Below are 24137 nucleotides of genomic sequence, written 5' to 3'. Positions count from 1 at the left end.
TTTGTCACAGCATCAACAGGAAACTAAAGAGGCCTCATCTTGTCTCATCTGATGCTGTGTGCAGGTGGGATCGGGGGTCATTTAGAGCTAAATCCCTATGCAAATCCTGATGTAAAACAATTCAATGCCGGTTGTTTTCTTACGTCTCATCTCATGATGAAGAACCTGTGGCAGTGGCAGAACACCCTTGGGAACCGTGTGGTTCTGTGCTTTAGTGCAGGGACTGGCTTGTTTGTGGGAAGGTGGCACTTGGTTCAAGTGAACCTACATGAGATCATCACCCTTCCAGGGGCCCTCAGGGAAGGGCTGAGAACCGCTGGCCCAGGTGTGTGGAGGAGCTGCAGGTGAGGCAGGGCTCTGGGCCAGGGAGAGGAGCAGACAGGTTGTCCCATCACCATGGGAGCCTACATGAGCTTTAGATGGGGGAGCCCTGCTCCTCTGACCTGGACACTCCTGTGTAAAGAGTTGGCTTGCTCAGTCAGATCCATGCCAGGGGGTAAAGTGGGAACTGATGGGCAATGAGGGGCTAGAGTCCTTGGTAGTGTTCAAGGACTGACTTATGGGTCTGTATTCACCTTGGTTACTCTGACAGCCCCTCTCTGTGTCTCACCAGGGATAAAGATGTCCTGAGCAGAAGCCACTGGGACAGAGGAGAACCTGGTGGCCAGGGCTAAGCACACAGGATCCTGGATTTGGGGACAGGCAAGTTCATTTGTGGAGGACAGTGATAGACAGGGCTGCCAGGGCCTGGGTGAAGAGGGCAGGAGGGCCCAGGACACTGGAGCCTGTGTGGCGGTCACACCCATGATCTGCACCACCCTTGGATGCTCCTGCATTGCTCACCTTTGTGTGGACATCAGATGGCCCCAACTTCCGTGCTCCTGAGACACCTCGTGCATTCACAGACGGACCCAGGCTGGGGCTGTGCATGGCCTTGGTCCCTGGGGCAGTGTGAGGACAGCCGAGTGCTCGGCTGGCTGGGCAGGGCTCCTGTGAATCCCACCCTTTCCTGTGTAGGGTCCACTCCAGCCTGACTCCCAACCCCCTATTTCTGCCTCCCAGGGAAGAAAGACTGGGGTTGAGATATGGTGAAGATGATATTTTCCCTGTGTGACCCAGGAGAGAATGGACATGGAGTTTCAAGTGAGTTTCTGCTAAGTTCCCATGAGCAGAAAAAGAGCCAATGAGAGGAAGGGTCCTCTTTATTCAGATCCTTTCCAGGTAACTCTGGGTGTGCCACAGGCCCATTCACTTTCCCTGCAAGCCCCTGCTTCCTGTGGTGATGGGAGGCCTTTTTCCCAGCCCATCCAGAGCCCAGGGCAGCCTGTCAGGGTCTCCAGATATTTAGGAGAGACCCCTTTCCTCCATGTCCCCAGGCCAGTGTCTTCTCGGGACTCAGAGCTGGTTCTCTGGCTCAGGCTTCATGTCCTTCCCTGTCCCCAGGGCTGGAGTCTTTGGGTACCTCCGTCAACCCACAGGAGCAGCTCCTGGGAGAACCTAAGAGACCACATCTGCTTTGTGGTCAATCCGGCAGTAAATGTTTGCGTCAGAGTGTAGCAATTCCTGTAAAAACAGAGAAGAGGCCTCGACCCCTGTGGCCTTCTAAAACAGGGTCTGGCATCTCCCAGGCTCTGGGCCCACCCAGGGCTGCTCTGGTGCTGAACCTGGCTGTGCTCAGGGGATTCCTGCTCCCAGGCCCCTCCCTCCTCTGCTCACCACCCACTGTTCTCATTTTTACTGCATTTTCCTGAATCTCAGAGCTCAGCCAGGTGCTGTTGGGGGTAGATCCTGGGTCCCCTGGGGCCTGCGGGACCAGAACATCCATGGCCCACACTCACCTCATACATGGGAGTGGCTGTCCTGGGGCCAGGTAGGGGGGCCTGGGCAGGGGAGAGAGGGGATGTCAGGGGACAGCGAGGGAGAGTCATGGAAACCCAGCCTGGAAAGTTCCTTCTCTGATCTGCCAGGACTTACTTCCCTGCATCTACTTCCAGGCATTTTCCCTCAGGAGTGACCAGCTCTGCCCCTGAGCTCAGCCTCCGAATGTGGACACAGCACCCCGACCCCTGTCCTGGCTGGGCCCACCCCACACCCTTGTGAATGTGGGCCTCTGACTGATGCTCCCAGTGTCCACTCTGCACCTGCTGGACTCCAGGGGTCCCCTCAGGCGATGGAGGATCCCAGGGTGGGGTCAGCACAGGGTGTGGGTGGTCCTGGCCCTGTAGGGAGGCTGGGACCTTGGCCGGAGAGGCTCACTTTGACCTGACTGTTTGGGGGAAGGTGGGGCTGTGCTGTGCTGTGGGGTTGATGGTCCCCCTGCCCTGAGCCTGCACTACTGGGACCCCAGTAGAAAGGGACTGGGGAGGGAACAGGCTTACCGAGAAGGTGGATCTGTGAGAGGGACCGTGGCCTGGGGACAGAGACAGGAGTGAGCAGCAGAGTGGGAGGAGAGCCTGGACCCCTCCTGCAGGAGGGTGTGAGGGTCCTCAGCTCCTAGAGAATCAGGGAGAGGGAACCTCTTCCCAGGGGAGACCTGAGCAGCTGAGGTTGAGGAGGTGACCCATGACCCAGAGCCCACAGATCAGTCTGATTAAGCCAGTCGGGGTCCCATGTGTCATGTTTCCTGATATCCTCCTCGCAGCCCCAAGGAAAGGGTCAGAGGCCCCCAGAGGATGACTGGCAGGATTGGACACTGTAGGGCAGACCTAGGTGCTTCCACACCTGGGCTGAAGGAACACTCACCGGGGGTGGAGGCTGGGAGCCTCTGCTCCCTGAGGTCACGCTGGATGCTGGCCCTGGGAAAGGTCAAGGGTTATTGATGAGGGTGCAGGGAGAAATCACACGTTTAGGGGCAGAATAAAGGACAAGGAAGGGATTCCATTTTCAAGGACTGGAGTGAAGGCCTCCTGTCTCCATCAGTTTCGTGGTAGGAGTGGCTGAGGAGGGGAGCTGAGGAAAGGTCTTAAGCAGCCACATCTGTCCTGGCCAGAGAGGACCCCCAGTCCTGACCCCCAGGCAGACGCTGGGTGAGGAGAACATTGACCCAGGGACCCAGGAAAGGGACTGAGGACCCAGGGAGGGAATCAGACCACCTGGGGGGTTTGCCTGAGAGGAAGAGTCAAGGCCCCAGAAGGAAAGCAGGGCCGTCTGTGTGTGCAGGACACTGGGGGAGCTGGGGGCACGAGGAGGCAAGGAGCATGCATTAGATTCTCCCAGAACTCAGTGTCTCTGCCATGGCCAGACCCTCCTTTCAGGCCTGGAGATGCTGAAATGGGGGCAATGGGTTTTTCCTCTCTCTCTCCAGCCCTTGGCAAGAGACATAAAGGACAGCAGGTCCTTAGGTCCAGGTTCTCCCGTCTCACACCTCAGGGACAGCAGTTACAGCATCAATCATGGTGGGATGCTGACCCCACCCAGCCTGTCCAGGCTTTGCCACTCCCCACTGCGTGACTTCCAGGACCCCCACCTTGGATCTCAAGCCTGCAAATCCCCCCCCTCATGGGTGGGTAAATTCAATGAACAGCAGGAGGTACCAGATTCTGAGCACTCCCGTCCTATCTCCCTCCCTTCCTTCCTCCAGGCAGCTGTGACTTTGCTGTGTTAGGGAACTAGGACCACACTCAGGGGTGCAAATTTAGTTTTGCCACATTCATAAAGGAGGAGGCAGCCTAGGATCAGCAGCTGGCAAGGGAGGAGCCATGGAATGAGAAGGAAGGATCCCTTGGGAGGACGAGGAGAACCTGGCCCTGAATACAGGGCGGGGTCTCCCTCCTCCCGGACTGGGATCAGCCTAGGGGGTGGGAGGAGGCTGCAGAAAAGCTGTGGTACCTTCTAGTCCTGGCGAGGAGCAGGAAACACACCAGGGCAGCCACCAGAGCCACCCCGACCAGGACCCCAGTCACGATGCCAGCGACAGCCCCCACAGGAAGGCCTGGGACGTTGTTTTCTGCAGAAAGGGGAAGGCAAAGGGGACGAGGCCCAAGTCTGTTCCAAGGGAAACCATAAGCAGCCTTGCAGGGCAGGGGCACGGTCAGGTAGGAAGGAAATGCTCCAGAGCCTGAGTGTGGTCTCTTGTGCTGTCCTCATAGCTGACTCCCTCGCTCTCCACGGTTGCACCATTTTCTGTGTCTCAGGCTTGAAACACTGGGATGCACCGACTCCTACATTCTCCCACAGGTGCCTGCACCTCGCCCTGCTCCTGTGCCTTTAAATCCCCTTCTTCCTCTCACTTCATGCCTCTTCCCTCTGTTTTTTTTTTTTTTTTTTTTTTTTGGACGGAGTCTTTCTCTGTCGCCCAGGCTGGAGTGCAGTGACGCAATCTTGGCTCACTGCGACCTTCATCTCCCAAGTTCAAGTGATTCTCCTGCCTCAGCCTCCCAAGTAGCTGGGATTACAGGTGTGTGCCACCATGCCAGGCTAATTTTTGTATTTTTAGTAGAGATTTTGCCGTGTTGTCCAGGCTGGTCTCAAACTCCTGATCTCACGTGATCTGCCCGCCTTGGCCTCCCAAAGTGCTGGGATTACAGGCGCGAGCCACCGTGCCCAGTCTTCTCTCTGTTTCTTCTTTTCCATTCCATGATTGTCATAGACAGCGAGCCCTTGCCATCAACTCAATGCTGATGAGCGGGGATGATGCTCTTTGACTGTTTTCAGGGGACTTCCATGTGCCAGGCCCAGTGGGAACCAAGCTACCTACAGCTCATCTCATCCTCGCATCACCTTGAGGGAGGGGGCATCAGCTCCAGCTGCAGAGTTAGCATCTGAGACTTACCGTGCCTCAGTAAGTCAAGGAAGGTCACAGAACTTGTACATGATACAACCAAATTTTTACTGCATTGTTCCTAATTTTATCTCTAATAACAACAATATCAAAAAATAAGAACACTAGTTGACAGCATCAAGGGAGCTCTCACCCTGTGTGTAACTCTGCTTTAATCTCTCTAATCTCCTAATAAAGATCCTCACAACCACCCTGAGATCCACGTGTTACAGTGAGTTTGATCTCTAGCATATATGTAGTTAGACAGATGATAGGTGATAGATAGATAGATAGATAGATAGATAGATAGATAGATGTTGTTATTCTTTCTTAGCCTGTCCATCTCTCTGCTCACATCACCCTCTGTTCTGAACATTGTCTATGCTCTCCATTGCAGCCTGTAGCATATTAGTCAGAATTGTTTTTTCATTTGTTTATTTGTTTTTGAGACAGAATCTCGCTCTGTTGCCCAGGATGGAGTGCAGTGGTGCGATCTCGGTTCACTGCAACCTCTGCCTCCCGGGTTCAAGCAATTCTCCTGCCTCAGCCTCCCAAGTGTCTAGGATTACAGGCTCCCACCACCATGCCTGCCTAATTTTTAGTAGAGACGGGGTTTCACCATGTTGGCCGGGCTGGTCTCGAACTCCTGACCTCAGGAGTTCGCCCACCTCGGCCTCCCAAAGTGCTGGAATTACAGGTGTGAGACACCGCTCCTGGCCCTAGAGTTGTTTTAAATTCCTGGTCTGATAATTTCAACATCCCTGCCACTTCTGCATCTCGCTCTGATGCTTGTTCTGTCTTTCAACCTGAATTATTATTTTTTCTTTTTGCTCTAGTTTGTCTTGTAGTTTTTGTTGAAAGCCAGGACATGATATACTGGGCAACAGGAAATTGGGTGAGCAGATGTTCAGTGATGCGGTGGTGAGTGTGGGGAGGGAGGGGTTCTGTGGTCCTGGATGGAGTCTGTGCCCTGGGCTGTGAATGTCACAAGTGTCTCAGTGCCTCTCAGTTTTTTCTTCCCCTTAGGTGGGACATGATGGCTTGAGGGGGCCAGAGTTGGATATTTCCCCTCCTCTCAGTCAGTTAGGCTCCCATAAACCCCCAGCAGGTTAGACTCTGGTAAAATAACAATTTATTCCTGCCAGCTAATAACTATCTGGACTTGCTAAGAAGAACAGATGCCCTGGCATATTTTTAAATATTTACTTTCTTCTACTCCCCAGAAACGATGGGGGGATTATTATGGGATATTCACAGTGAGAACTGGGTAGAGCTGCAGGACGGAAGGCAAAAGTGTGGGGCTCCCCGCAAGCCCGATCTCTCCCCTGAAAACCTTCCCACAGCCCTGCAGCCCCAGAGTCACATGAGACTGCTCCCAAAGGCAGATTTAGGAGAAAGGGGCTAGAGGAATGGGACATGGGTCTTAGCCCCTAGAGGGACAGAAAACAGGTGTGGCGGCCAGAACCTCCTAGGATCTTGCATCCAGGTCTCTGTTTCTGAAGAGGTTATAGATCATTCCTTCATTCAATCCCTCCCTCCATAAGAGAACTACAGAGTGTGTGTCTCATGTTGGGCCCAGAACCTCCCAGGATCTTGTATCCAGGTCTGTGTCTCTGAAGAGGTTACAGATCATTCCTTCATTCAGTCCCTCCCTCCTTCATAAGAGAACTACAGAGTATGTATCTCACCCTGGGCCCTGGCTGGTGCAGGGTGTGAAAGGGGGAGAAAGCAAAGTCCTCCCCTTTATCCTTCCATCGGAATGGTACCAACACATCAGTAAACACACGATTTCATGTCCAGAGATGGGGGTGTGGACCTGAGCAAGGAGGCCTGAACTTCCCCAGCACTGACTAATTGTTGAGCACTGACTGATTGTTGATTTAGTTAAGAAAAAACTGAGTAATTCTGTATTTACTCGTAACTCTCCAGACCAGAATCTCCCCCTTTGAGCTGTAGACACCTAAGAAGAAAACATCTGAACCGGTGGCTGCTCTGAGGTCCACAGACACCTAATAAGGCACCAGGGAGGAAGGAGAGGACGTGGCAGTAGCTGCAGACAGTCCTCCCGTGACTCTGCCAGCTGCGATCTGCCCACCCTGGCCGGTGTCTGTATCTCTCTGTGCCTCACTTTCTCCTCCATACAATATGTAAATGGGAAATGGTCTGTGGCTTGCCACTTTGTCTATGGATGAACTTTAAATTATTCACAGGATCTGACATGAAGCTGGCACAGAGGAGGTGTTCACATCAAGAGCCTCTGTTATTATTTGCCTCCATGGGTGAGCACCCCCGGGCATGATCCCTGGTGGACAAGAAGCTGCCGGGAACATTTTCTCACCTCTGTCCCTACTCCTGGGCCACTGACTGCCCAAGGGCATCTCTTAAGCTCCCCATTCAGAGGGCCGATGCCCTAGTAATCCTGTCCACCTGTCCTCTCCTGACTGAGTCCCAGGTAAAGTGGTAGGCTCTGTCCCTGTCCAGATGAGACTCTGGGAGTTGAGCTGGCACTGGTGAGCTCAGCTGGTAAATCCTTGCTCCCACAGACAGCTGGTAAATCCTTGCTCCCAGTCAACCCTGCCCAGGAGACCACACCCAAGCCCTGGCACAGGCTTCCCGGGGTCACCTGGAGTCAGGAGCCTTGGGGCTGAGCTTCTCTGTGAGGATCCCAGGACCCCCTCAGGCCAGGCCCTGACGCAGTTCTCCAGAGTCTTTCTCAGGGTCAGGTTCATGGGGAGGGCACGGGGTGCTTGGCTGAGACTGACCTCCCCCTGCTGAGGCCCCCCCGCCCCGCCCCGCCCCCATTCAGCAAGTGTCTGCAGGGTCTGGATGCAGGAAAGGAATTCTGATCTGTTGAAGTTTACCTCCTATATGTGTGTCCTGCACTAAATGCTCAAATCTCAACACGGGACAAAATGCAGAGGGGAATGCAGGCACAGCCCAGGCCTGACAATCTCATGTGTGTGAAGCGGAACTGACCCCCAACACCCAGAGGTATGGGGGAATCACTCACGGTGCACGTGGAGCTGGCCAGTTGCTTGGTCGGAGTCATAACTGGCATTTATGGTTCGTAGGGTGTAGGATCCTGCGTCCTCCAGGGTGACGTTTTGGAACAGCAGGGATCCATTGGGGTATATTGTCTCTCGACCGCTGTATGCAGTCCCCGGGATATTTACTTGAACGTCTATCAAATAACCAGCAATGAGAGGGCTCCCTTCTGCCGTTTTCCCCTTGTGCCAATAATAGGCTTGAATAGTCTCTGAAATATTGCGGGCCAGTAGAAGAACATCCTTTCCCTCTGCAGCACTGGACGGCAGGGCTTCAATAGTGAACTGGACAGTGGTGGGCAGGTCCCAGAAGGTTAAAAGTGAGGCTAGGAGGTGAAGAGAGCATCAGTCAATACCGGGACCTAGGTAGTGGGATGGAAAAATAAGGCCCTGGGTCCTCAGCGGGTCTCCTCCTCCCTCAGCCTTGGAGTGTGTGTGTGTGTGCGCGTGTGTGTGTGTCCCCGCCTGGGTCAGCAGCAACGACCCCCATTCCTTCAACACCTCTGACCTTGGCATTTTCTGGTGTGGAATCCTCTTCCCCAGGGGTCTGCATGGCTCCCTCCACACTGCTCTCAGATCCTGCTCACATCAGGGTGTTTTGGGGAGACCCCTCCCCTGACACCTCCTCTAGAGACCCTGGGTCTTCCCTTTCTGAACTTTCCCTGCTCTGCTCCCTCCGGAGCTCTTGTCAACACGTGATCTCACATTCTAGATCCCTTTGGGTGTCTGTCTTCCTCCCCACGAGAGCGTGAGCTCTGTGAGGACAGGGACTTGTGTGATCTTGGTTGCACCCCAGTGCCTGGGACAGGCTGCAGACTCCCGTGGATGAATTCATAGCATTCCCAGGGCCTCCAAGTCCTGAGGTTTATTTCCCAGTGTCTGAAGTTGTTGGCTAAGAACAGTGTTTTATGCCCTGGTTATGTTTATTTGAAGTGTCATCTGATAATAGTTATTCTCATTTTTCAAAATGTAGTGGCCAGTGATGATTAACTAGGAAACAAGAACACTTGAGATTTTCCTGCCTTTTACCAATTTCAGTTCACTGAGATTTTCTTGTGGTGACCCCTGCCCCTCTATGGTGTTCTCTCTCTTATCCAGCCTCCAACAGAAGCCCTCAGTCCCCTCTCAGAGCCCCAGGAGACCCCAGCCAGAAGCCCTCTGTCCCCTCCTACCCAAGAGACTCCAGTCAGTCTCTGTGCTCCCTCCTCCCACCCACTCCCAGAGAGTCCTCCCTCACCTGTGATCAGGAGCCCCTGCCAGGGCCTGTGCCCTCCATGGGGAGCGACTGGGGAGGGGCCCATGGTCTCTGCTGCCTGCTTGTCCTCCGTGGAGGGGAGCTTGGGCTCCAGGAATGCTCTTGTCAGAGCTGCTGTGACTGTTAGGTCCGCTGACCTTCCTCCTTTTGTGCTGAGCGAAGCACTTCCCAGGGCCAGGGGCAGAGGCGGGACTCTGCCCAGGTCACCCCTCTGCCTCCTCCCCTCTCATTTCTGCCTTTTTTGTCCCTCCTTCCCCTTTCTCTTCTGTGTACATTATAGTTTCCTAACCACACTTTGAGAAGCAGGGTTGATGGAGTCTGCTGTCCCCAGACAGGGTGACCTGTCACCCCTGCACTGACCCTTTGGGAATGTCACCACACACAGAGGTACTCTGGGGTCTCCCAAACTCGGGGAACTGTTTCCCTTTGTGACACAGAAACCCAGCTGGGCCCTCAAGTCTCCTCATGCTCCCCAGTTCTCAGGGAATGTGGGATGATACCCAGCAAGAGAGTGACAGAGGTGGCTCTGTGGGATAGAAAGTGGGGGGCAACTGCGGGGGACCAGTCCTCTCTCTCCAGTGTCACCAGCCTTGCCTCTGACCCAGGGACACAGATCCAGGCCTGGGAATCTTAGGAGGATCCCCAGCTCCTGGATGTGGAGGGAGGTGTCCTGCATGTCCTGGGAAGAGTGGACTGTGGTGGAGGGAGGTGGGTGGCTCTGGGTTCTGCTGTCCTTGAGGAGGGATTCAGGGAGATCCTCCTTCTCTGTGTTTGTTGGCTGCGCTGTGGCTCAGGGCCTGTCCATGTTCTCCCTGACCATCCCAGGTGGCCTCTGTCCTGTGAAGCTGACTGTCCTGTTGTCACTGTGCCTTCCCCAGGCATGGTGCCAGGAGAAAGTGGAGAACTGAGCAGAGAATCCTGGCAGAGCAGGATCCTCAGAGCCTCCAGGAAGGAGCAGGAGAGACAGAGCAGACACATGGGAGGGACTAGAAGGGCCTGCTAGAGCAAAGGATGGAAACCAGGCTTCACCTCCACCTCCTTAACAAAGCCAGGTTCCTGTCCAGGGGAACCCATTTCCTGTGTGTTGTCTGTGTGCAATGTTGCCCCTGAAGGGCAAGAAGAGACCTGTGGTAAAAGTCAGAGACTTCCCCAGGAATGCTGACCAGGGTTCATGTGGTATGAGTGGCCCTGGCCCCTGGGCAGAGGTGGGCTCTGAACTCCAGACTGCAGGGTCAGGTTACCCTTGGTCCCGTTCACTGCGGGTCCCCAGGATGCCCAACTCCACGCAGTGCAGGATGAGCTCAGGGAGAGGACGAGAGTTGTCCAGAGCACTCCTGGTCCTGATTTGGGAGAACTGTCCTGCAGGCAGATGGGCTGCCTCAGAAACAGCCATCCGTCCCCAAGGTTTCAAAAGAAGGGCCCAGGGAGGTGTCTCTGGGAGCGTTAGAGAGAGGACACTGGCCTGGGAGGTGGTCCCCAGAGTGCCCTGTGTTCGTCCATCCCAACACTGGGGGTTCCACCTCCAGGTCACCTGTGTCCCTGTCTGTTGTCTGCCCCAGGCCTCCCCACAGGGCCCAGGAGCTGGGGCAGCTCCCACCTGGAGACTCCACAAAGGGATACCTGGTTCCTCTATTAGAGCAGGGGAGGCCTCATGACCCTCAGTCCCTCTGAGACGGAAACAAAGGCAGATCCTGGGTTATCCTGTCCCCTCCTGCAGGAGAAGTTCCCCTGGATCCCTGGTGAAATGTCTGCAGGGACCATAGGCAGATGTCCCAAATACTGGGGACCTTGAGGGTGGGGAGTCACTCCCTGACTTCCTTGTGGTCATTCTGCCCTGGTGGAAGATCCACCTGGGATCGAATATCCAGAGTTTGTGCCAGTTTCAGTGTGTTTGTGAGAGGCTGGAGGGGATGTCAGTGAATGATGTCAGGGAATTAATTGGGTTTGACCCCTCACTGTTAGAAAGACCCTGAATTCCCTCCCAATGCTACTAGGGTAAAAGCCCTGTTCTTGTGTCATTTCTCTACGTTAATGCAAATAGAGTTTATTAAGGCATTTCTGGCCAACTAAGGTGGATTTTGTCCTGTAGACACAATATAGACCATAATACATGTACATATGCAAAAACAGACCTAAACACATATCCACAAACGCACATAAAAATCTTACAGCTTTCATTTTAGAATTTTAGTCACGAGATAGTAATACAAACTTACTAGTTGATTAAAGCCAACTAGATCCAATTGTATTTCTGACAAATTGGAATCGTTAACATGGCTAAATTTTATTTGCCCCATAGGTAATATAATGAAGGCTGTGGGGGAATATTTTGGGTAAAGCAGTTTCTAATGGCAGTGTAACTTATAAACAAACAAATGAAATCTCTACCCTTTCAGCATCTTTTTTTGCTGTTTCACATGAGTTTAGGATTAAATTTTCAATTGCTTACACTTTAGCTAGAACTGGCTGAATTGTATAAGAAAAAAAATCTCCAACTAGCCTTAAACTAGCTTTTTTATTGTTGTTGGTGGTGGTGATGGTGTGGTTTGCTTGATTAGCAAATGTGGATGAGGAAATATTTTAGCTTTTTTTCCTGGCTTTTTCTTTTTTGCCCCTGCATGGCAGTAGAAGAAAAAAGTTTATGTCAGACAGAGATACCTTAAATTATTGTTCTGAGCTCAAGATTTTGACCCGTATGATCTGAGAGCCTACCTTTTATAAACATGTATTTTTAAAAATTATTGATTTTTAATTGTGCTCCATCATTATAAGCAATTACTAGTTAGGCAAACTTAAATTTACATTTCCTACAGGTGTCTAAGTTGTTTCTTATCTTGGAATTGTTTAATTTGCAAAGTCATTAATTTTAAAGCCCTTCAAAATTTCTTTTTTAAACCTCTGGGCTGGAATGCCATAAGCAGTGAGTTTTATCTCAACACCAGTAGAAAAGTCAGTAGATTCAAAGTGGGTAGAGAAAAAAAATAGAGAATTTAGAAGACTCTACATTTTCACCCTACCGATGCAGGGCTTTTTAAGAGAGACTTAATGATGATCATTGAATACTGAATTTTCCTTGATGTAATTTTGCTCATAAATTTTAAAATGTGCACAAGAAAGAACCATAAAATGTAGCCAGCTGGAGCCCCAGAAAACCTGGCTTGCCTTAATGTTTGAGAGTCCCATTCCATTTCTTATTAATCTCTTGAAAGTGAAGAAAATTTTACAAATCCTGCCAGAGAATGCCAGGCATTTCTACCGGTGTTTTAGATGGTGGCAACCATGCTAGTGGCTGTTAAATAGCCATTTCGTGCCCATCATTTAGAACGTTTATTTGTGCTCTGGGACAATTTTCAGAAGCAAGCAAGGGGAAAAGAGACAAACCAAATAAAAAGAAATCCAGATAAAGCATTCACAAGAATTTTAACCCAGGCATGTAGATTTTAAAAATATTTAAATTAGGCACACAGATCAAAATGGAAGTAAATTCACCAGAATAGACATACCTCACAGGCAGAATGTAAATTTTGTAGAATCCAGAGTACATGATCTAGAAAGATATACGCCTTTCTACCAGGAAAGACTTGCCAGAAAAGACAAAAATTTTTTTAATCATCCCAGGAGAAATGTACAGTCTTTTATTAAGGCAGCCTTATCCAAATCAGATTCCAAATAAAGTCAAGAGCTTCTACCAAAAAGAGGCTCTGCTTGAGCAAAAACTTGTCAGGGCAGGAAAGGTGAGATATGGAAGCAGAGAGCTCAAACTTCAAAAGTGAGTAGTGCACACTGGTTCAAAGATCACAGATTTCTTCTGATAGTGATCGTTCGCAGATCCCACTTCTGACACCACATGTGTTAACAAACAGAGTGAGGCTTTCTATGAGAAAATGATGTTTATTGGGAGTAGCACATTTCAATGGAAATGCATGTGTCATAGTAAATCATCTACATATTCAGGGTTTTTAAAGGAAAAAAATTAGGATTATTACCTAGTCATTTTGAAAAAAACTATCTTTAGCTGCAAAGGTCAATAACCAGAAAGATGCCTCTGTGAGGATCCATAGGCAGTTGCTGGGCAGATGTCCTTGCAAAAGTAGTTTTTGTATAAGGTTGTGATGGCCTTTGTGTAAACTTGTGGCTTTTGCAGTCTTTTGTGATAGTTTTGTTATCAGGCATGAGGATCCTCTCTTCATGGCCTTCTCTGGCTCTATTTGTCAGAGGTTTTTTTTCACACTAGTAACTCATTTTGACTCTGACAACTTTCACATCTGTTAATATTTAAAGAATAAATAAAATTAAAAAGACCAAAGTCTAGTAGAAAAGTAGGCAAATATATAAACAGTTTACAGAAGAAAAAACAATTTGAATGATTCATAGACATATGAACAAAATACCCTCACACATGCAGGAGAAATTGACATTGATATTATCCTGGAATGGTGAGGCTCATAATATGGCCCAGTGATTTCAAATGCTGAAAAGTTCCATTTGATAACACAATGTATGGGAAGAACTGGGGTAAAAATTGTACTTCCTAACTTTGTTGGGTGACGTGAAAATTTGTAACAAGTGTGTAGCATCAAATTTGTCAATACCTATCAAAATTTAATACATGCATTCTCTTTGCCTCCCCAACTTCACTGGGAGGAATTTATCACACACTCATGAAAAATGACACCTAATCATGGTTTCTCATGGCAGTGATGGCTTAACAGTAAAATATTGAAAACAACCTACATTTACATTAGCATAAACAGGTTATGTACATCTACACAATGGAATATGAGGCAGATATTTAACCAACAAGGAATTGTTTTAGCCACAGATATGGAAACTCTTCCATAGTGTTTTTAAATTATATGGCATAAACAACATATAGCCTATGTGTAGTTTTTACATTGAATGTGATATTTCTAATTTTCTTTTTTCTTTCTTTTTTTTTTTTTTTTTTTTTTTGAGACAGGGTCTCATCTTGTCCCTGGGCTGGAGTGCAGTGGCACGATCTTGGCTCACTGCAGCCTCAATCTCCCAGATTCAAGTGATCCTCCTGCCTCAGCCCCCGCCCCCAAGTAGCTGGGACTACAGGCATGTACCGCCATGCCCCACTAATTTTTGTACTTTTTGTAAAGATGGGGTTTCACCATGTTGCCCAGGCTGTTCTTGAACTCCTCAGCTCAAGTGATCCTCCCACCTTGGCCTCCCAAACTGCTGGGATTACAGGAGTGAGTCATTGTGTCCAGCCTAGTCTTTTTAAACTTTAGAGTTGAGTTCGTATGTATTTATTCTATAACTTTTGTTTTTTAATTTAATACTTCTGTATTTGGGTTTTTTTTTCTATTGTCCACTTTTCCGGTGTGTTTCCGTCCTTTGTTTTTGATTGATTCACTTTGACTTAATGATATAGTATCTTTTTCTTTTTTTTTTTTTTTTTGAGATGGAATCTCCTCTGCTGTCCAGGCTGGAGTGCAGTGGGCCATCTCGGCTCACTGCAACCTCTGCCTCCCGGGTTCAAGCGATTCTCCTGCCTCAGCCTCCCGAGTATCTGGAATTACAGGTGTGCGCCTGCACACCTAGCTAATTTTTGTATTTTTAGTAGAGACAGGATTTCGTCATGTTGACCAGGCTAATCTGGAACTCTTGAGCTCATGATCCACCCACCTAGGCCTCCCAAAGTGCTGGGATTGCAGGCGTGAGCCACGGCACCCAGTCCCATGATGTAGTATCTTTTTCCTTTAATGTTATCTCCTACATATAATCATAAACATTTACGTATACTTCACAATTACCTTCTGGTTCCCAAATTATGACTCTTGCACAGTGATTCTTTGAGATCACTCCCTGTTTTCAGCACTCCCTGAAATGTTTTCAAAGCTTCCTTTATATTGACATTTATGGATATTTTGAGCTAGTACAGATTTCTGCTACTCCAAAATACGGACTCATTTGTGCCTCCAGGAGCACTGGCTCTTCTAATAAAAAGAATAATTAGAAAATACATCATATCACAAACCACAAACTCGACCCATGGGGTGAATTTTAATTGTTTTCCATGAATACAATTGCAGAGAGGATAATATTGTCACCAGTGGAAGGTGTCTAGGTTCTTGGTGTATTGGACAAAATGCACAAACAAAGCCATAAAAGAATGAAGCAACAAAAAACACACATTCATTTAAATGAAAGTATGCTCCACAGAGTAGAAGTGGCCTCAAGCCAGCAGCTCAAGAGTGCTGGTTATAGGATTTTCTGGGGGTTTAAATATGCTCTAGAGGTTTCCCATTGGCTACTTGGCTTACACCCTATGTAAATAAAGTAGTGGCCTGCAACCAGTCTGATTGGTCGTGGAAGGCAACCAATCAGAGGCTGAAGTGAAGTTACAACGTTACACCCTATGAAAATGTCTGATTGGTTGCCTGAGGGGACCAATCAGAGGCTGAAGTGAAGTTACAAAGTTACATTCCTATGCAAATGAAGACTAGACCCTTGACCAGTCTGATTGTTGCAGGAGGGGACCAATCAGAAGTACTTTCCATTTCTCATCCGCCAGGAGGGTGGATCATCCCAGTTCAGAGACCGCACCCACCACCTACTTGGCTTTACCAGAGAGCAATGCAGCAACCACCACAGTAGTCACAAACTGCCCAAGTACCTTTTTCCATTTTAAAGTGGTGGTGATGATGCATTTACTTTATCGAGCCATCGTGAATAGTCAATGAAATCAGGTAACTTGCCGTGAGTCAATAAATACTAAACACCGTGGACTGACATTGTCATTGTTGGCTTAAGGTCCCATTCAACACCAGATCCCACTGTTTGTCTGAGTTGCACCATCTCCACAGTGGCGGCAACACCGTGTCCCTCAGAGGAAGGACTGTAATTGCGTTTGAAGGTGGGAACACGTTATCAGAGGGAAGGAAAACTCCTGGTCTGTGGAAGGGCCACAGTGTCCCTCTAAGCTGAGTCACAGCATTGTTTGAGAAAGTCCCAACCAAATTTCTGCTGTGTTCACTAAGCCTGAGTCTGAGACATTCACCTGTTGCTCCCATCACAGGCTGTGGACCCTGAGCCTCCCACGATGGGAGCAGCCCCTTTCTACCTATTCTTGGTCAGGGCTGTGCCTGTCCAGGTTTGCCTGGGGCAGGAAGTCACAGCCAGCACGGGTATCCAAGGGCGAAGATCTGTGTTCTTGGACCCGGGGAGAAGTGGATGGTTTGAGCTCTGGCTATGTGGATTTGAACTGGCAGCCTGAGCCCCAGAAGAAGAGAGGATACGGGGGACGTTCAGGCTAACTGAGTCACTGCAGTCAGCATTCACTGGGTTCTGGGTTCCACTCCCATACGGTCCTGTGTCATTCCCTGTGACACTGAGTAAAGTGAAGGTCCTGGTGCCCTTGGACATCTTCAGCCTGGGACTGGCCAGGAAGCTCTGACCCCTTACCCACCACAAGTGTGTTGTGTCCTGAGTCTCAGGTTCACAGGTTAACCTACAGAGTCTTTGCCCTCCACGGGGTCCTGTTGCCTTGATGGAGGGCTTGGTTAGCTCTACTGTGCAGATAACAGAGAGAACACTGCCCTATGGGACACCCTGATTACTCCAAAGTGAACATGGAATGCATATAGCATGCATGTTTTCTTATCAAACTTGTGCAAGTCAAACCTTCATGAATATTAATAACTCTTCCTATACCCTACTGAATATCTACTTGGCCAACCTGTTCAGCGTCAAACCCTGTTCCACCCTCCCCTCCTTCAAGTGCCTGCTATTGGTCTCTGCTGGAAGCTGCACTTGCTAGACTGAGGAATGGCCAGCAGGCAGGCTGTAATATTTTATAAGAAATAAATGCACCAGGTGCAATAGCTCAAGCACGTAGCATCAGTGCTTTGGGATGCCATAAAGGGAGGGTTGCTAGAGGATAGGAGTTGAAGACCACCCTGGGCAACATAACAAGACCCCATCTCTAAAACAATTTTAAAAAATTATCAGAGCATGGTAGCAAGTGTCTGCAGTCTCAGCTATGATGGAGGCTGGTGTCCTTTCCCTTATTCCCACTTCAACAGAAACCCTTGATCCCTCTCAGAGCCCTGCCCTCCCCAGGAGACCACTGCCAGTCTCTATTCTCCCTCATCCCACCCACTCCCAGGGAGTCTTCTCCTCACCTATTGTTAAGTTCCCCTGCCACAGAATGAACCCTCTGCCGGGAGGGACTGAGGGGGCCCCAAGGTCTCTACTGCCTGCTGTGTCCTGCACTGTGGAGAAGACCTTGGGCTCCAGAAATTCGCCCAAGCACGGCTGCTCTGACTGTCAACTGTGCTGTTTGTGCTGAACCTACTCCCAGGGCACTTCCCAGGTGGGCCTGAGGCATGGTCTCGGCCCAGGATGCCTCTCTGTCCCCTCCCTTCTCACACTTGCCTCCCGTTTCCTTGCTTTTCCCTTCACTTCTGTCTACATTTTGGTTCCCCCAGAACATGCTTTGAGAAGCAACTCTTATTTGGATCCCTGTCCCATAACAGGATGAGCTGCGTTCCTCTGCGCTGACCTCTGTGTGTCCTGGGTGTGGATCTCTTATGCACCACACAGAGAGTCCCTAGGGTCCCCCAACCCAGCTTTTTTCTCTATGACACAGAAGCCCCTCTGTGTGCATTCAGTTTTCCTAGTGTTCTTTAATAGTAGGGAAGGTTGGATTGACTCGCAACAAGGAGGTCACAGCGATGTCCAGGGAGAAGGTTCCTAGAAATGGACACATGGGGCTAAAATCCATGTCTAAGATTCTTAGTTTTCCTTTCTGCAGCACTATGAGACTTTAATTTTATAGACATAACTGAAGATGAAGCTACCTGGCACTACAGTATTATGTCTCCCAAGCCTCAGATACTTATAGACCATCTCTATAATGTTTTCTACAGTTTGAACCACCTTTATTATTATTGACTTCATACGTTTTTCTAAATCAATTTACTTTACAAAACATCCTGTCCCAGCAGCGTGCAATGGCTTACACTGTAATTCCAGGTATTTGAAAGGCTAAAGTGGGGGGATCACTTGAAGCCAGGAGTTTGAAACAAAACATCCTGTCCTTTGCAATATTGTCCATGAAATTAAAGGTTTTGTGGATGTGCTTAAAATTATTTCTAACATGCATTAAAATAAACATATAACTATTAAAGTTTCTTAAAAGCTTATTTATGTTCTACCTAAAGTCAGTTTTGGGAAACACTGATACAGTGGAATAACCTTGGAATTTATATCCAGAGACACCTGGGACTCACTTGGTTCTGTCACTTAACTGTGTCTTCTTGCACGAGTCACTTGGCTTCTTTGATACTCGATTCCACAATTTTAAAAATGATGATGGTAAAATCCACTTTGCAGAGTTGTTAGGAATAAGGATTGCCTCAGCCAGGAGGTGGAGGTTGCAGTGAGCTATGATGGCACCACTGCACTCCAGCCTGGATGACAGAGCAAGACTCTGTCTCAAAAAAAAAAAAAAAAAAAAAAAAGGAAAGTAAAAAAGTTACCTCCACTTGTTAGGACTTGTGGTGCATCTGTCATTGTTTTCATTTCCTAGTTCCACTACCTATGTGCTTTGTGATTTTGATCAAGTTGCCTAACTTTTCTTGTTCCTCATTTACCTAATTTGTAAAATGTGGGTAACAGTACACTAGTGTGAGTGTGTGTTATTTCCCAGCTCTGACCACTAGAGGGCCTAGAAGCACCGGCACCCACTGGCAATGGACGTGTCCGTGCCCATGGTTTACAAACATCATTCTCCCATGAAAGGAACCAGGGTTCCCTGGAGAAATAGCTGATCCAGGGCTGGGGCAAGAAAGCACAAGAGAAGCCTGGAGCTTTATGTGAGGGCAGAAAGTAAGGAACCACTGGAAAAATTATGGCAAGGTTTCAAAAGATTACAGATGTCAACAGGGAGCTTAGAATTACCAATTTTGGGACAACATGAGCAACATAATAAATAATGATAGCAATGGATTCCAACCCATAATTATCCATGAGTCCATGCTGATATAAATAATTAAAGAAATAAATAAGGAAGAAGAAATAGCTCTTTCTTATAGCAGAATTCCAATTAATAAATGTAGAAGGAATTATGGAAATAAAAAATCACTATCTGGCTAACACCTCAGTAATAATTGTTTATAGGCAAGAATCAAGAAACATCCATAGATTCTAAAAATTAATGGGTCATAGTAAGACGATGCTGTAAGTATTGAGTACCAAGGAGGGGTGGGAGGAAGTATGGTGAGAAGAAACAGGCTACTTGCTTATTCCCAAAATATCTGTCCATAAGATACGTATTAATTACAATGAGATGAATGGTAAATTTATACTAGAGAAACCTGGCAGACACCACCTGAACCAAGGGCTTAAAGTGAACCTCATCAGTAATGAGAGATATCGACATCCTGCGCCTCCGGCTGGGATGTCCTGAGAAAGACACATCACTTCTGTGCTAATCTTGCCCGAAATACACAACCTGAAACATCCCAAGGAAACATGAGACAAACCCAAACTGAGGGGCATTCTACGAAACAACGGACCAGACCTCCTCAAAAGTGTCAAGGTCCTGAGAGAGGGAAAGAATGGGAACCTCGGCCGGGCGCGGTGGCTCAAGCCTGTAATCCCAGCACTTTGGGAGGCCGAGACGGGAGGATCACGAGGTCAGGAGATCGAGACCATCCTGGCTAACATGGTGAAACCCCGTCTCTACTAAAAATACAAAAAACTAGCCGGGCGAGGTGGCGGGCGCCTGTAGTCCCAGCTACTCCGGAGGCTGAGGCAGGAGAATGGCGTAAACCCGGGAGGCGGAGCTTGCAGTGAGCTGAGATCCGGCCACTGCACTCCAGCCTGGGCGACAGAGCAAGATTCCGTCTCAAAAAAAAAAAAAAAAAAAAAAAAAAAAAGGACCCTCCCCAGGTTGGAGGAGGCCTAGGAGACGTGACAATGTTATTCGGTGTCAGATCTTGGATTGGAGTCGGGACCAGAAAAAGGACATTAGTGGGATGATTAGCAAAATTTGAATATTTGTAGATTAGTTAATATTATTGCACCAATGCTGGTTCCCTGATTTGAACAATTATGTTGGTTATGTAAGATGTTGTTTGAAGAAAAAAAAAGCTGGATAAAGGATAAACTGGAACTGTATTTTAAAAGATTTTTGTTAAAAATAAACGTGATAAATGAGAAGTCAAAAAAAATTTTAAATGCTTTAGATTTCTGTAAGGCCAAAATGAGTGTATAGTGCTTAGAACAATGCTTGTGACGTAGGAGTTCTTAACATGTCAGCTATTACTATAAGTACTTTTATAATTAATAAGGTTATAAGGAATGAGTAATCTAAGTAATTTATTGCCTAATGTCCTCATATATTCTCATATTTTTTCCTCTCTGCTGTGAAATCCATATTGAGCATGTACGTGGCTATTTTAAGATATAAAATAAGATTAGGCCTGGCGTGGTGGTTCACACCTGTAATCCCAGCACTTTGGGAGGCCAAGGCCGGCAGATCACTTGAGGTCAGGTATTGGAGAGCAGCCTGGTCAGCATGATGACACCTCGCCTCTACTAAAAATACAAAAATTAGTGGGTGCAGTGGGCATGCACCTGTAATCCCAGCTACTTGGGAGAATGAGGAGGGAGAATCACTTGAAAGTGGGAGGCAGAGGTTGCAGTGAACAGAGATGTCACCTCTGCACTCCAGCCTGGACAACAGAGCGAGACTCCGTTTCAAGAAAAAAAATATATATAATAAGATTGGGTTTTATTTTGAGAATTAGTTTGGGGATAGAGGAGCTATTATTTCGTTTAGCCGCTAATAGCAGCTCAGACTTAGGCCGGATTGCAAAACTTTGGCTGGGAAACAAAGCTTGAAGCAGGCTGCCACCCACCGTACGTGGTTTGTGATGGCGCCCCCTGGCGGCGCAGCGAGCTTTCCCGGTTTAGGAGCGACTCACCCTCGTGCTTGAGGAGCGACTTTTTATTTTATTTTATTTTATTGTTATTTCAATAGTTTTTGGTTATATGGATAAGTTATTTGGTGGTCATTTCTGAGATTTTGGTGCACCCATCACCCAAGCTGTGTACACTGTACCCAATGTGTAGTCTTCAATCCCTCACCCTTCTCCCACCCCTTCCGGCTAAGTCCCCAAAGTCCATTACATTATTCCGATGCCTTTGCATTCTCATAGCTTAGTTCCCACTTATAATTGAGAACATATGGTATTTGTTTTTCCATTCCTGAGTTTCTTATAATAATGGCCTCCAGTTCCCTTCATACTTTCCTTTTTATGGCTGAGTTAGTAGTCCATGTTGTATATATACCACATTTTCTTTGTCCACTTGTTGGTTGACGGGCACTTAGGCTGGTAGGAGTGACTTTAGAATTCCACTCGGTCTATTTATTGAACCCTTTCTAGCTCACATTGTGGATCCTTTAATCTTCACAACATGTCTCTGTTGGGACATGAGAAGCGGTGTTTTTAACATTTATTTTATTGATTATTTATTATTATTATTTATTCATTTATTTTGACAGGGCCTCGCTCTGTCACCCAGGCTGGAGCGCAATGGTGTTACTATGCTCACTGCAGCCTCAACCACCTCCAGCTCAAATAAACCTCTGCCTCAGCCTTCCAATAGCTGGAACCTCAGGGGCACACCACCTCACTCAGCTAATTTTTAAAAAATTTTTCTAGAGACAGAGTCGCACTTTGTTGCCAGGGCTGGTCTCAAACTCCTAGCTTCAAATGCTTCTCCTGTTTCAGTCCCCCAAAGTGCTGGGATTACAAGTCTGAGCCACCAAAACCGACAGAGAAGGAGCATTTGTTCATCTTAAGATGAGAAAACTGAAGTTCTAAAGAGTAAAGCAACTTGCCTTGCCCAGGGTTGCAAAGGGAGTGGCAGAGCCAGAATTTGGATCTAGGTCCCCCTGACTTCCAGGCTAAGTGTAAATGTCTAGGTGAATCTGAATGTGTATCCAGGTGGAGAAGTATTGCTATAGAGCAGGTATTGTCAATTGGGGGTGGTTTCCCCCAGGGAGACAGGTGGCAATGTCTGGAGATATTTTTAGCTTTCATAACAAGGGCGGGGATGGGAGAGATGGAAGACTGTTATTGGCATCTAGTGAAGAAAGGCTACGTGGATGCTACTGAACAAAACACAAGGCACAGAACAGCCCCCACCACAAGGAACTGTTCAGCCCAAATGTCAGTAGAGCTGCTATGAAGCCCTGGTTGGACTTAGAAACCTGAGGATGCATTCTTGCAGTGAGTTAATGTTTGCCAAGTGCTGAGCTGGACAGCATGAGGGATATGGAAACCGTGCACCATTTGTGCTGCCAAGGAAGCTGCAGCCTAGAAGGGCAGGGGGTGGAGGCAGGAGAGGCACATGAAGGCCTTCAACATAAGGCAGCAGATGATAAGTGCCAAGAACAGAGTGTCCAGTAGGGCTAAGCCAGCTCTCAGGAGGGAGACCACATGTCTGGCTGTGGGAGGAACTGAGGGAAGCTGTGGGAAGGTGGTTTTGAGCTGGGTGTGTGAGTAAAGTTGAGCTGATGGGACAACACAAGACCTGTAGAGGGAAGGGCAAAGAGTCTAGTTTGGGTGGGGAGAGAGTATTTTTTTAGTGAGTAGAGAGGGACATGCTGGAAAAGCAGGTTGGGGCTGGAGCTTTGAGTCCAGGCCGAGGACTCAAGCCAGGGTGTCTGTTACAGAGATAGAAAAGCCTTTCCTCTCCGAATGGTGGTCTAGGCCGTAGGGCTACAGGGCTCAGCAGCTTCCCAAGTGCTCTCTCTACAAAGGAGGGGACGTTGGAAATCATAGTGTAGAAGGGTGAACATCTCTTGATTTTAGGACCAATTTCACGCTGAGTATGTGACAAACCCATTTCATATCAAAGTGGCCTTTGGGTAGATGGTGTTCCCAAGTGAAATTATACATGGGGTGAGCTCTCTTCTGCATGGTTGCTCTGTGAAAGGCTGGACCACTTTATAGTGAAAACCCAGAGCAACTTGAGACCCCTAGGCAAAGGTTTGCTACCCAAAAGGTGAGATGCTACAGCAGGGCTTGCTATGGATAAAGTTAAAAATATGGACACTACCTGGTGATAGGATTTTTCTAGTTTATTACTTTACCATTAAATAGCATTAAGACATGTTTGTGGTATGTATGGTGCACTGTAAAGAATATAAGCAAGGACTTCCTGACCTTCTATACATGTACAGTTGCCTTTAACACCCTCCCACCACTGCCACCATGTTTGGCCCCAGAGAAATGCATTCCTCTTCTGGGGGGTTAGAGGAGAATGCAAGAGAGCAAATCTTTGTTGAGCCAGCTTGTGTGTGTGTGTGTGTATTTGCCAGCTACAATTGTGGACACTTTCCCATACATTACCTTATTTAACTTTCTTAACACCGTTTGTATATAAGTACAGTTTACTTCTTTTGGTAAAGGGGAAGCTGGCACTGGGAAAGGCTAACTTGCCCTAAACCCCTGTAACTGAAAGAGGCTACATTTTGATGCGCATGTGGCCCACTGTGCCACATTTTCTCCTCCCTTTTTTCTATTCATAGGCAATTAATCTTATTCACCTGGACTTGGGCTGCTAGAGACCATGGACATTAGCATTAGTGGCAGCAACAGAAGGAGGAAAGAGATAAGAACTTTCATTGCGATTGTTGGTGCAGCTATAAGTCACTTGGAGAGTGTAGGGAAGTTTCCCGGTTGGAGGCTCCTGATATCTGGGGATGGCTCAGGCCAGGGTACACAGCCCGGTGGTCTACACTTTAGTCCCAGGTCAGTGTTTCCATCTAAGGGCGAGAACAGGTGAGGTGATGCTGGCTTTACTGTTAAGTAACAAGTTAGACTGTGTGTTTTCCAGAAATGTGGGAGATAAAATTTCTCAAACAAAAAAATGAGACAGAAGGTGTTGCAGCAGAGAGTTTAATACTTGCAAGGTGGCCAAGCAAAGAGGATGGGATATATTTCTCAAATCTGCCTCCCCAAGAATTTGGAGACTAAGGTTTTAAAGGATTGTTTGGTGAGCAGGGGACTAGGAAATGGACACTGCTGAT

At 48.0% G+C, this 24137-nt stretch overlaps 1 protein-coding gene across 3 annotated transcripts; it reads right to left on the bottom strand.

The window, feature by feature from the left end:
* Positions 1 to 1140: 1140 nt before the first annotated feature.
* On the bottom strand, positions 1141 to 9203 carry LOC104676077 (CEA cell adhesion molecule 4). Of its 3 annotated transcripts, XM_010380790.2 has the most exons (7): positions 9041 to 9203; positions 7770 to 8129; positions 3829 to 3946; positions 2743 to 2795; positions 2379 to 2410; positions 1839 to 1880; positions 1141 to 1563 (listed from the first exon to the last, which is right to left on the bottom strand). In XM_010380790.2, the coding sequence occupies exons 1-7, from the start codon at positions 9102 to 9104 to the stop codon at positions 1498 to 1500; spliced, it is 735 nt and encodes a 244-aa protein (XP_010379092.2). In that variant the 5' UTR covers positions 9105 to 9203; the 3' UTR covers positions 1141 to 1497. The 3 variants fall into 3 exon arrangements, with proteins under 3 accessions (XP_010379092.2, XP_030768756.1, XP_010379089.1); XM_030912896.1 differs by lacking the exon at positions 3829 to 3946; XM_010380787.2 differs by lacking the exon at positions 1141 to 1563 and having other exon boundaries at positions 1755 to 1880.
* Between the last annotated feature and the right edge of the window lie 14934 nt (positions 9204 to 24137).

This window comes from Rhinopithecus roxellana, chromosome 12 (genome assembly GCF_007565055.1).
Source record: "Rhinopithecus roxellana isolate Shanxi Qingling chromosome 12, ASM756505v1, whole genome shotgun sequence".
NCBI classification, from domain to species: Eukaryota; Metazoa; Chordata; class Mammalia; order Primates; family Cercopithecidae; genus Rhinopithecus; species Rhinopithecus roxellana.
This window is presented reverse-complemented; position numbering and strand designations above follow the sequence as displayed.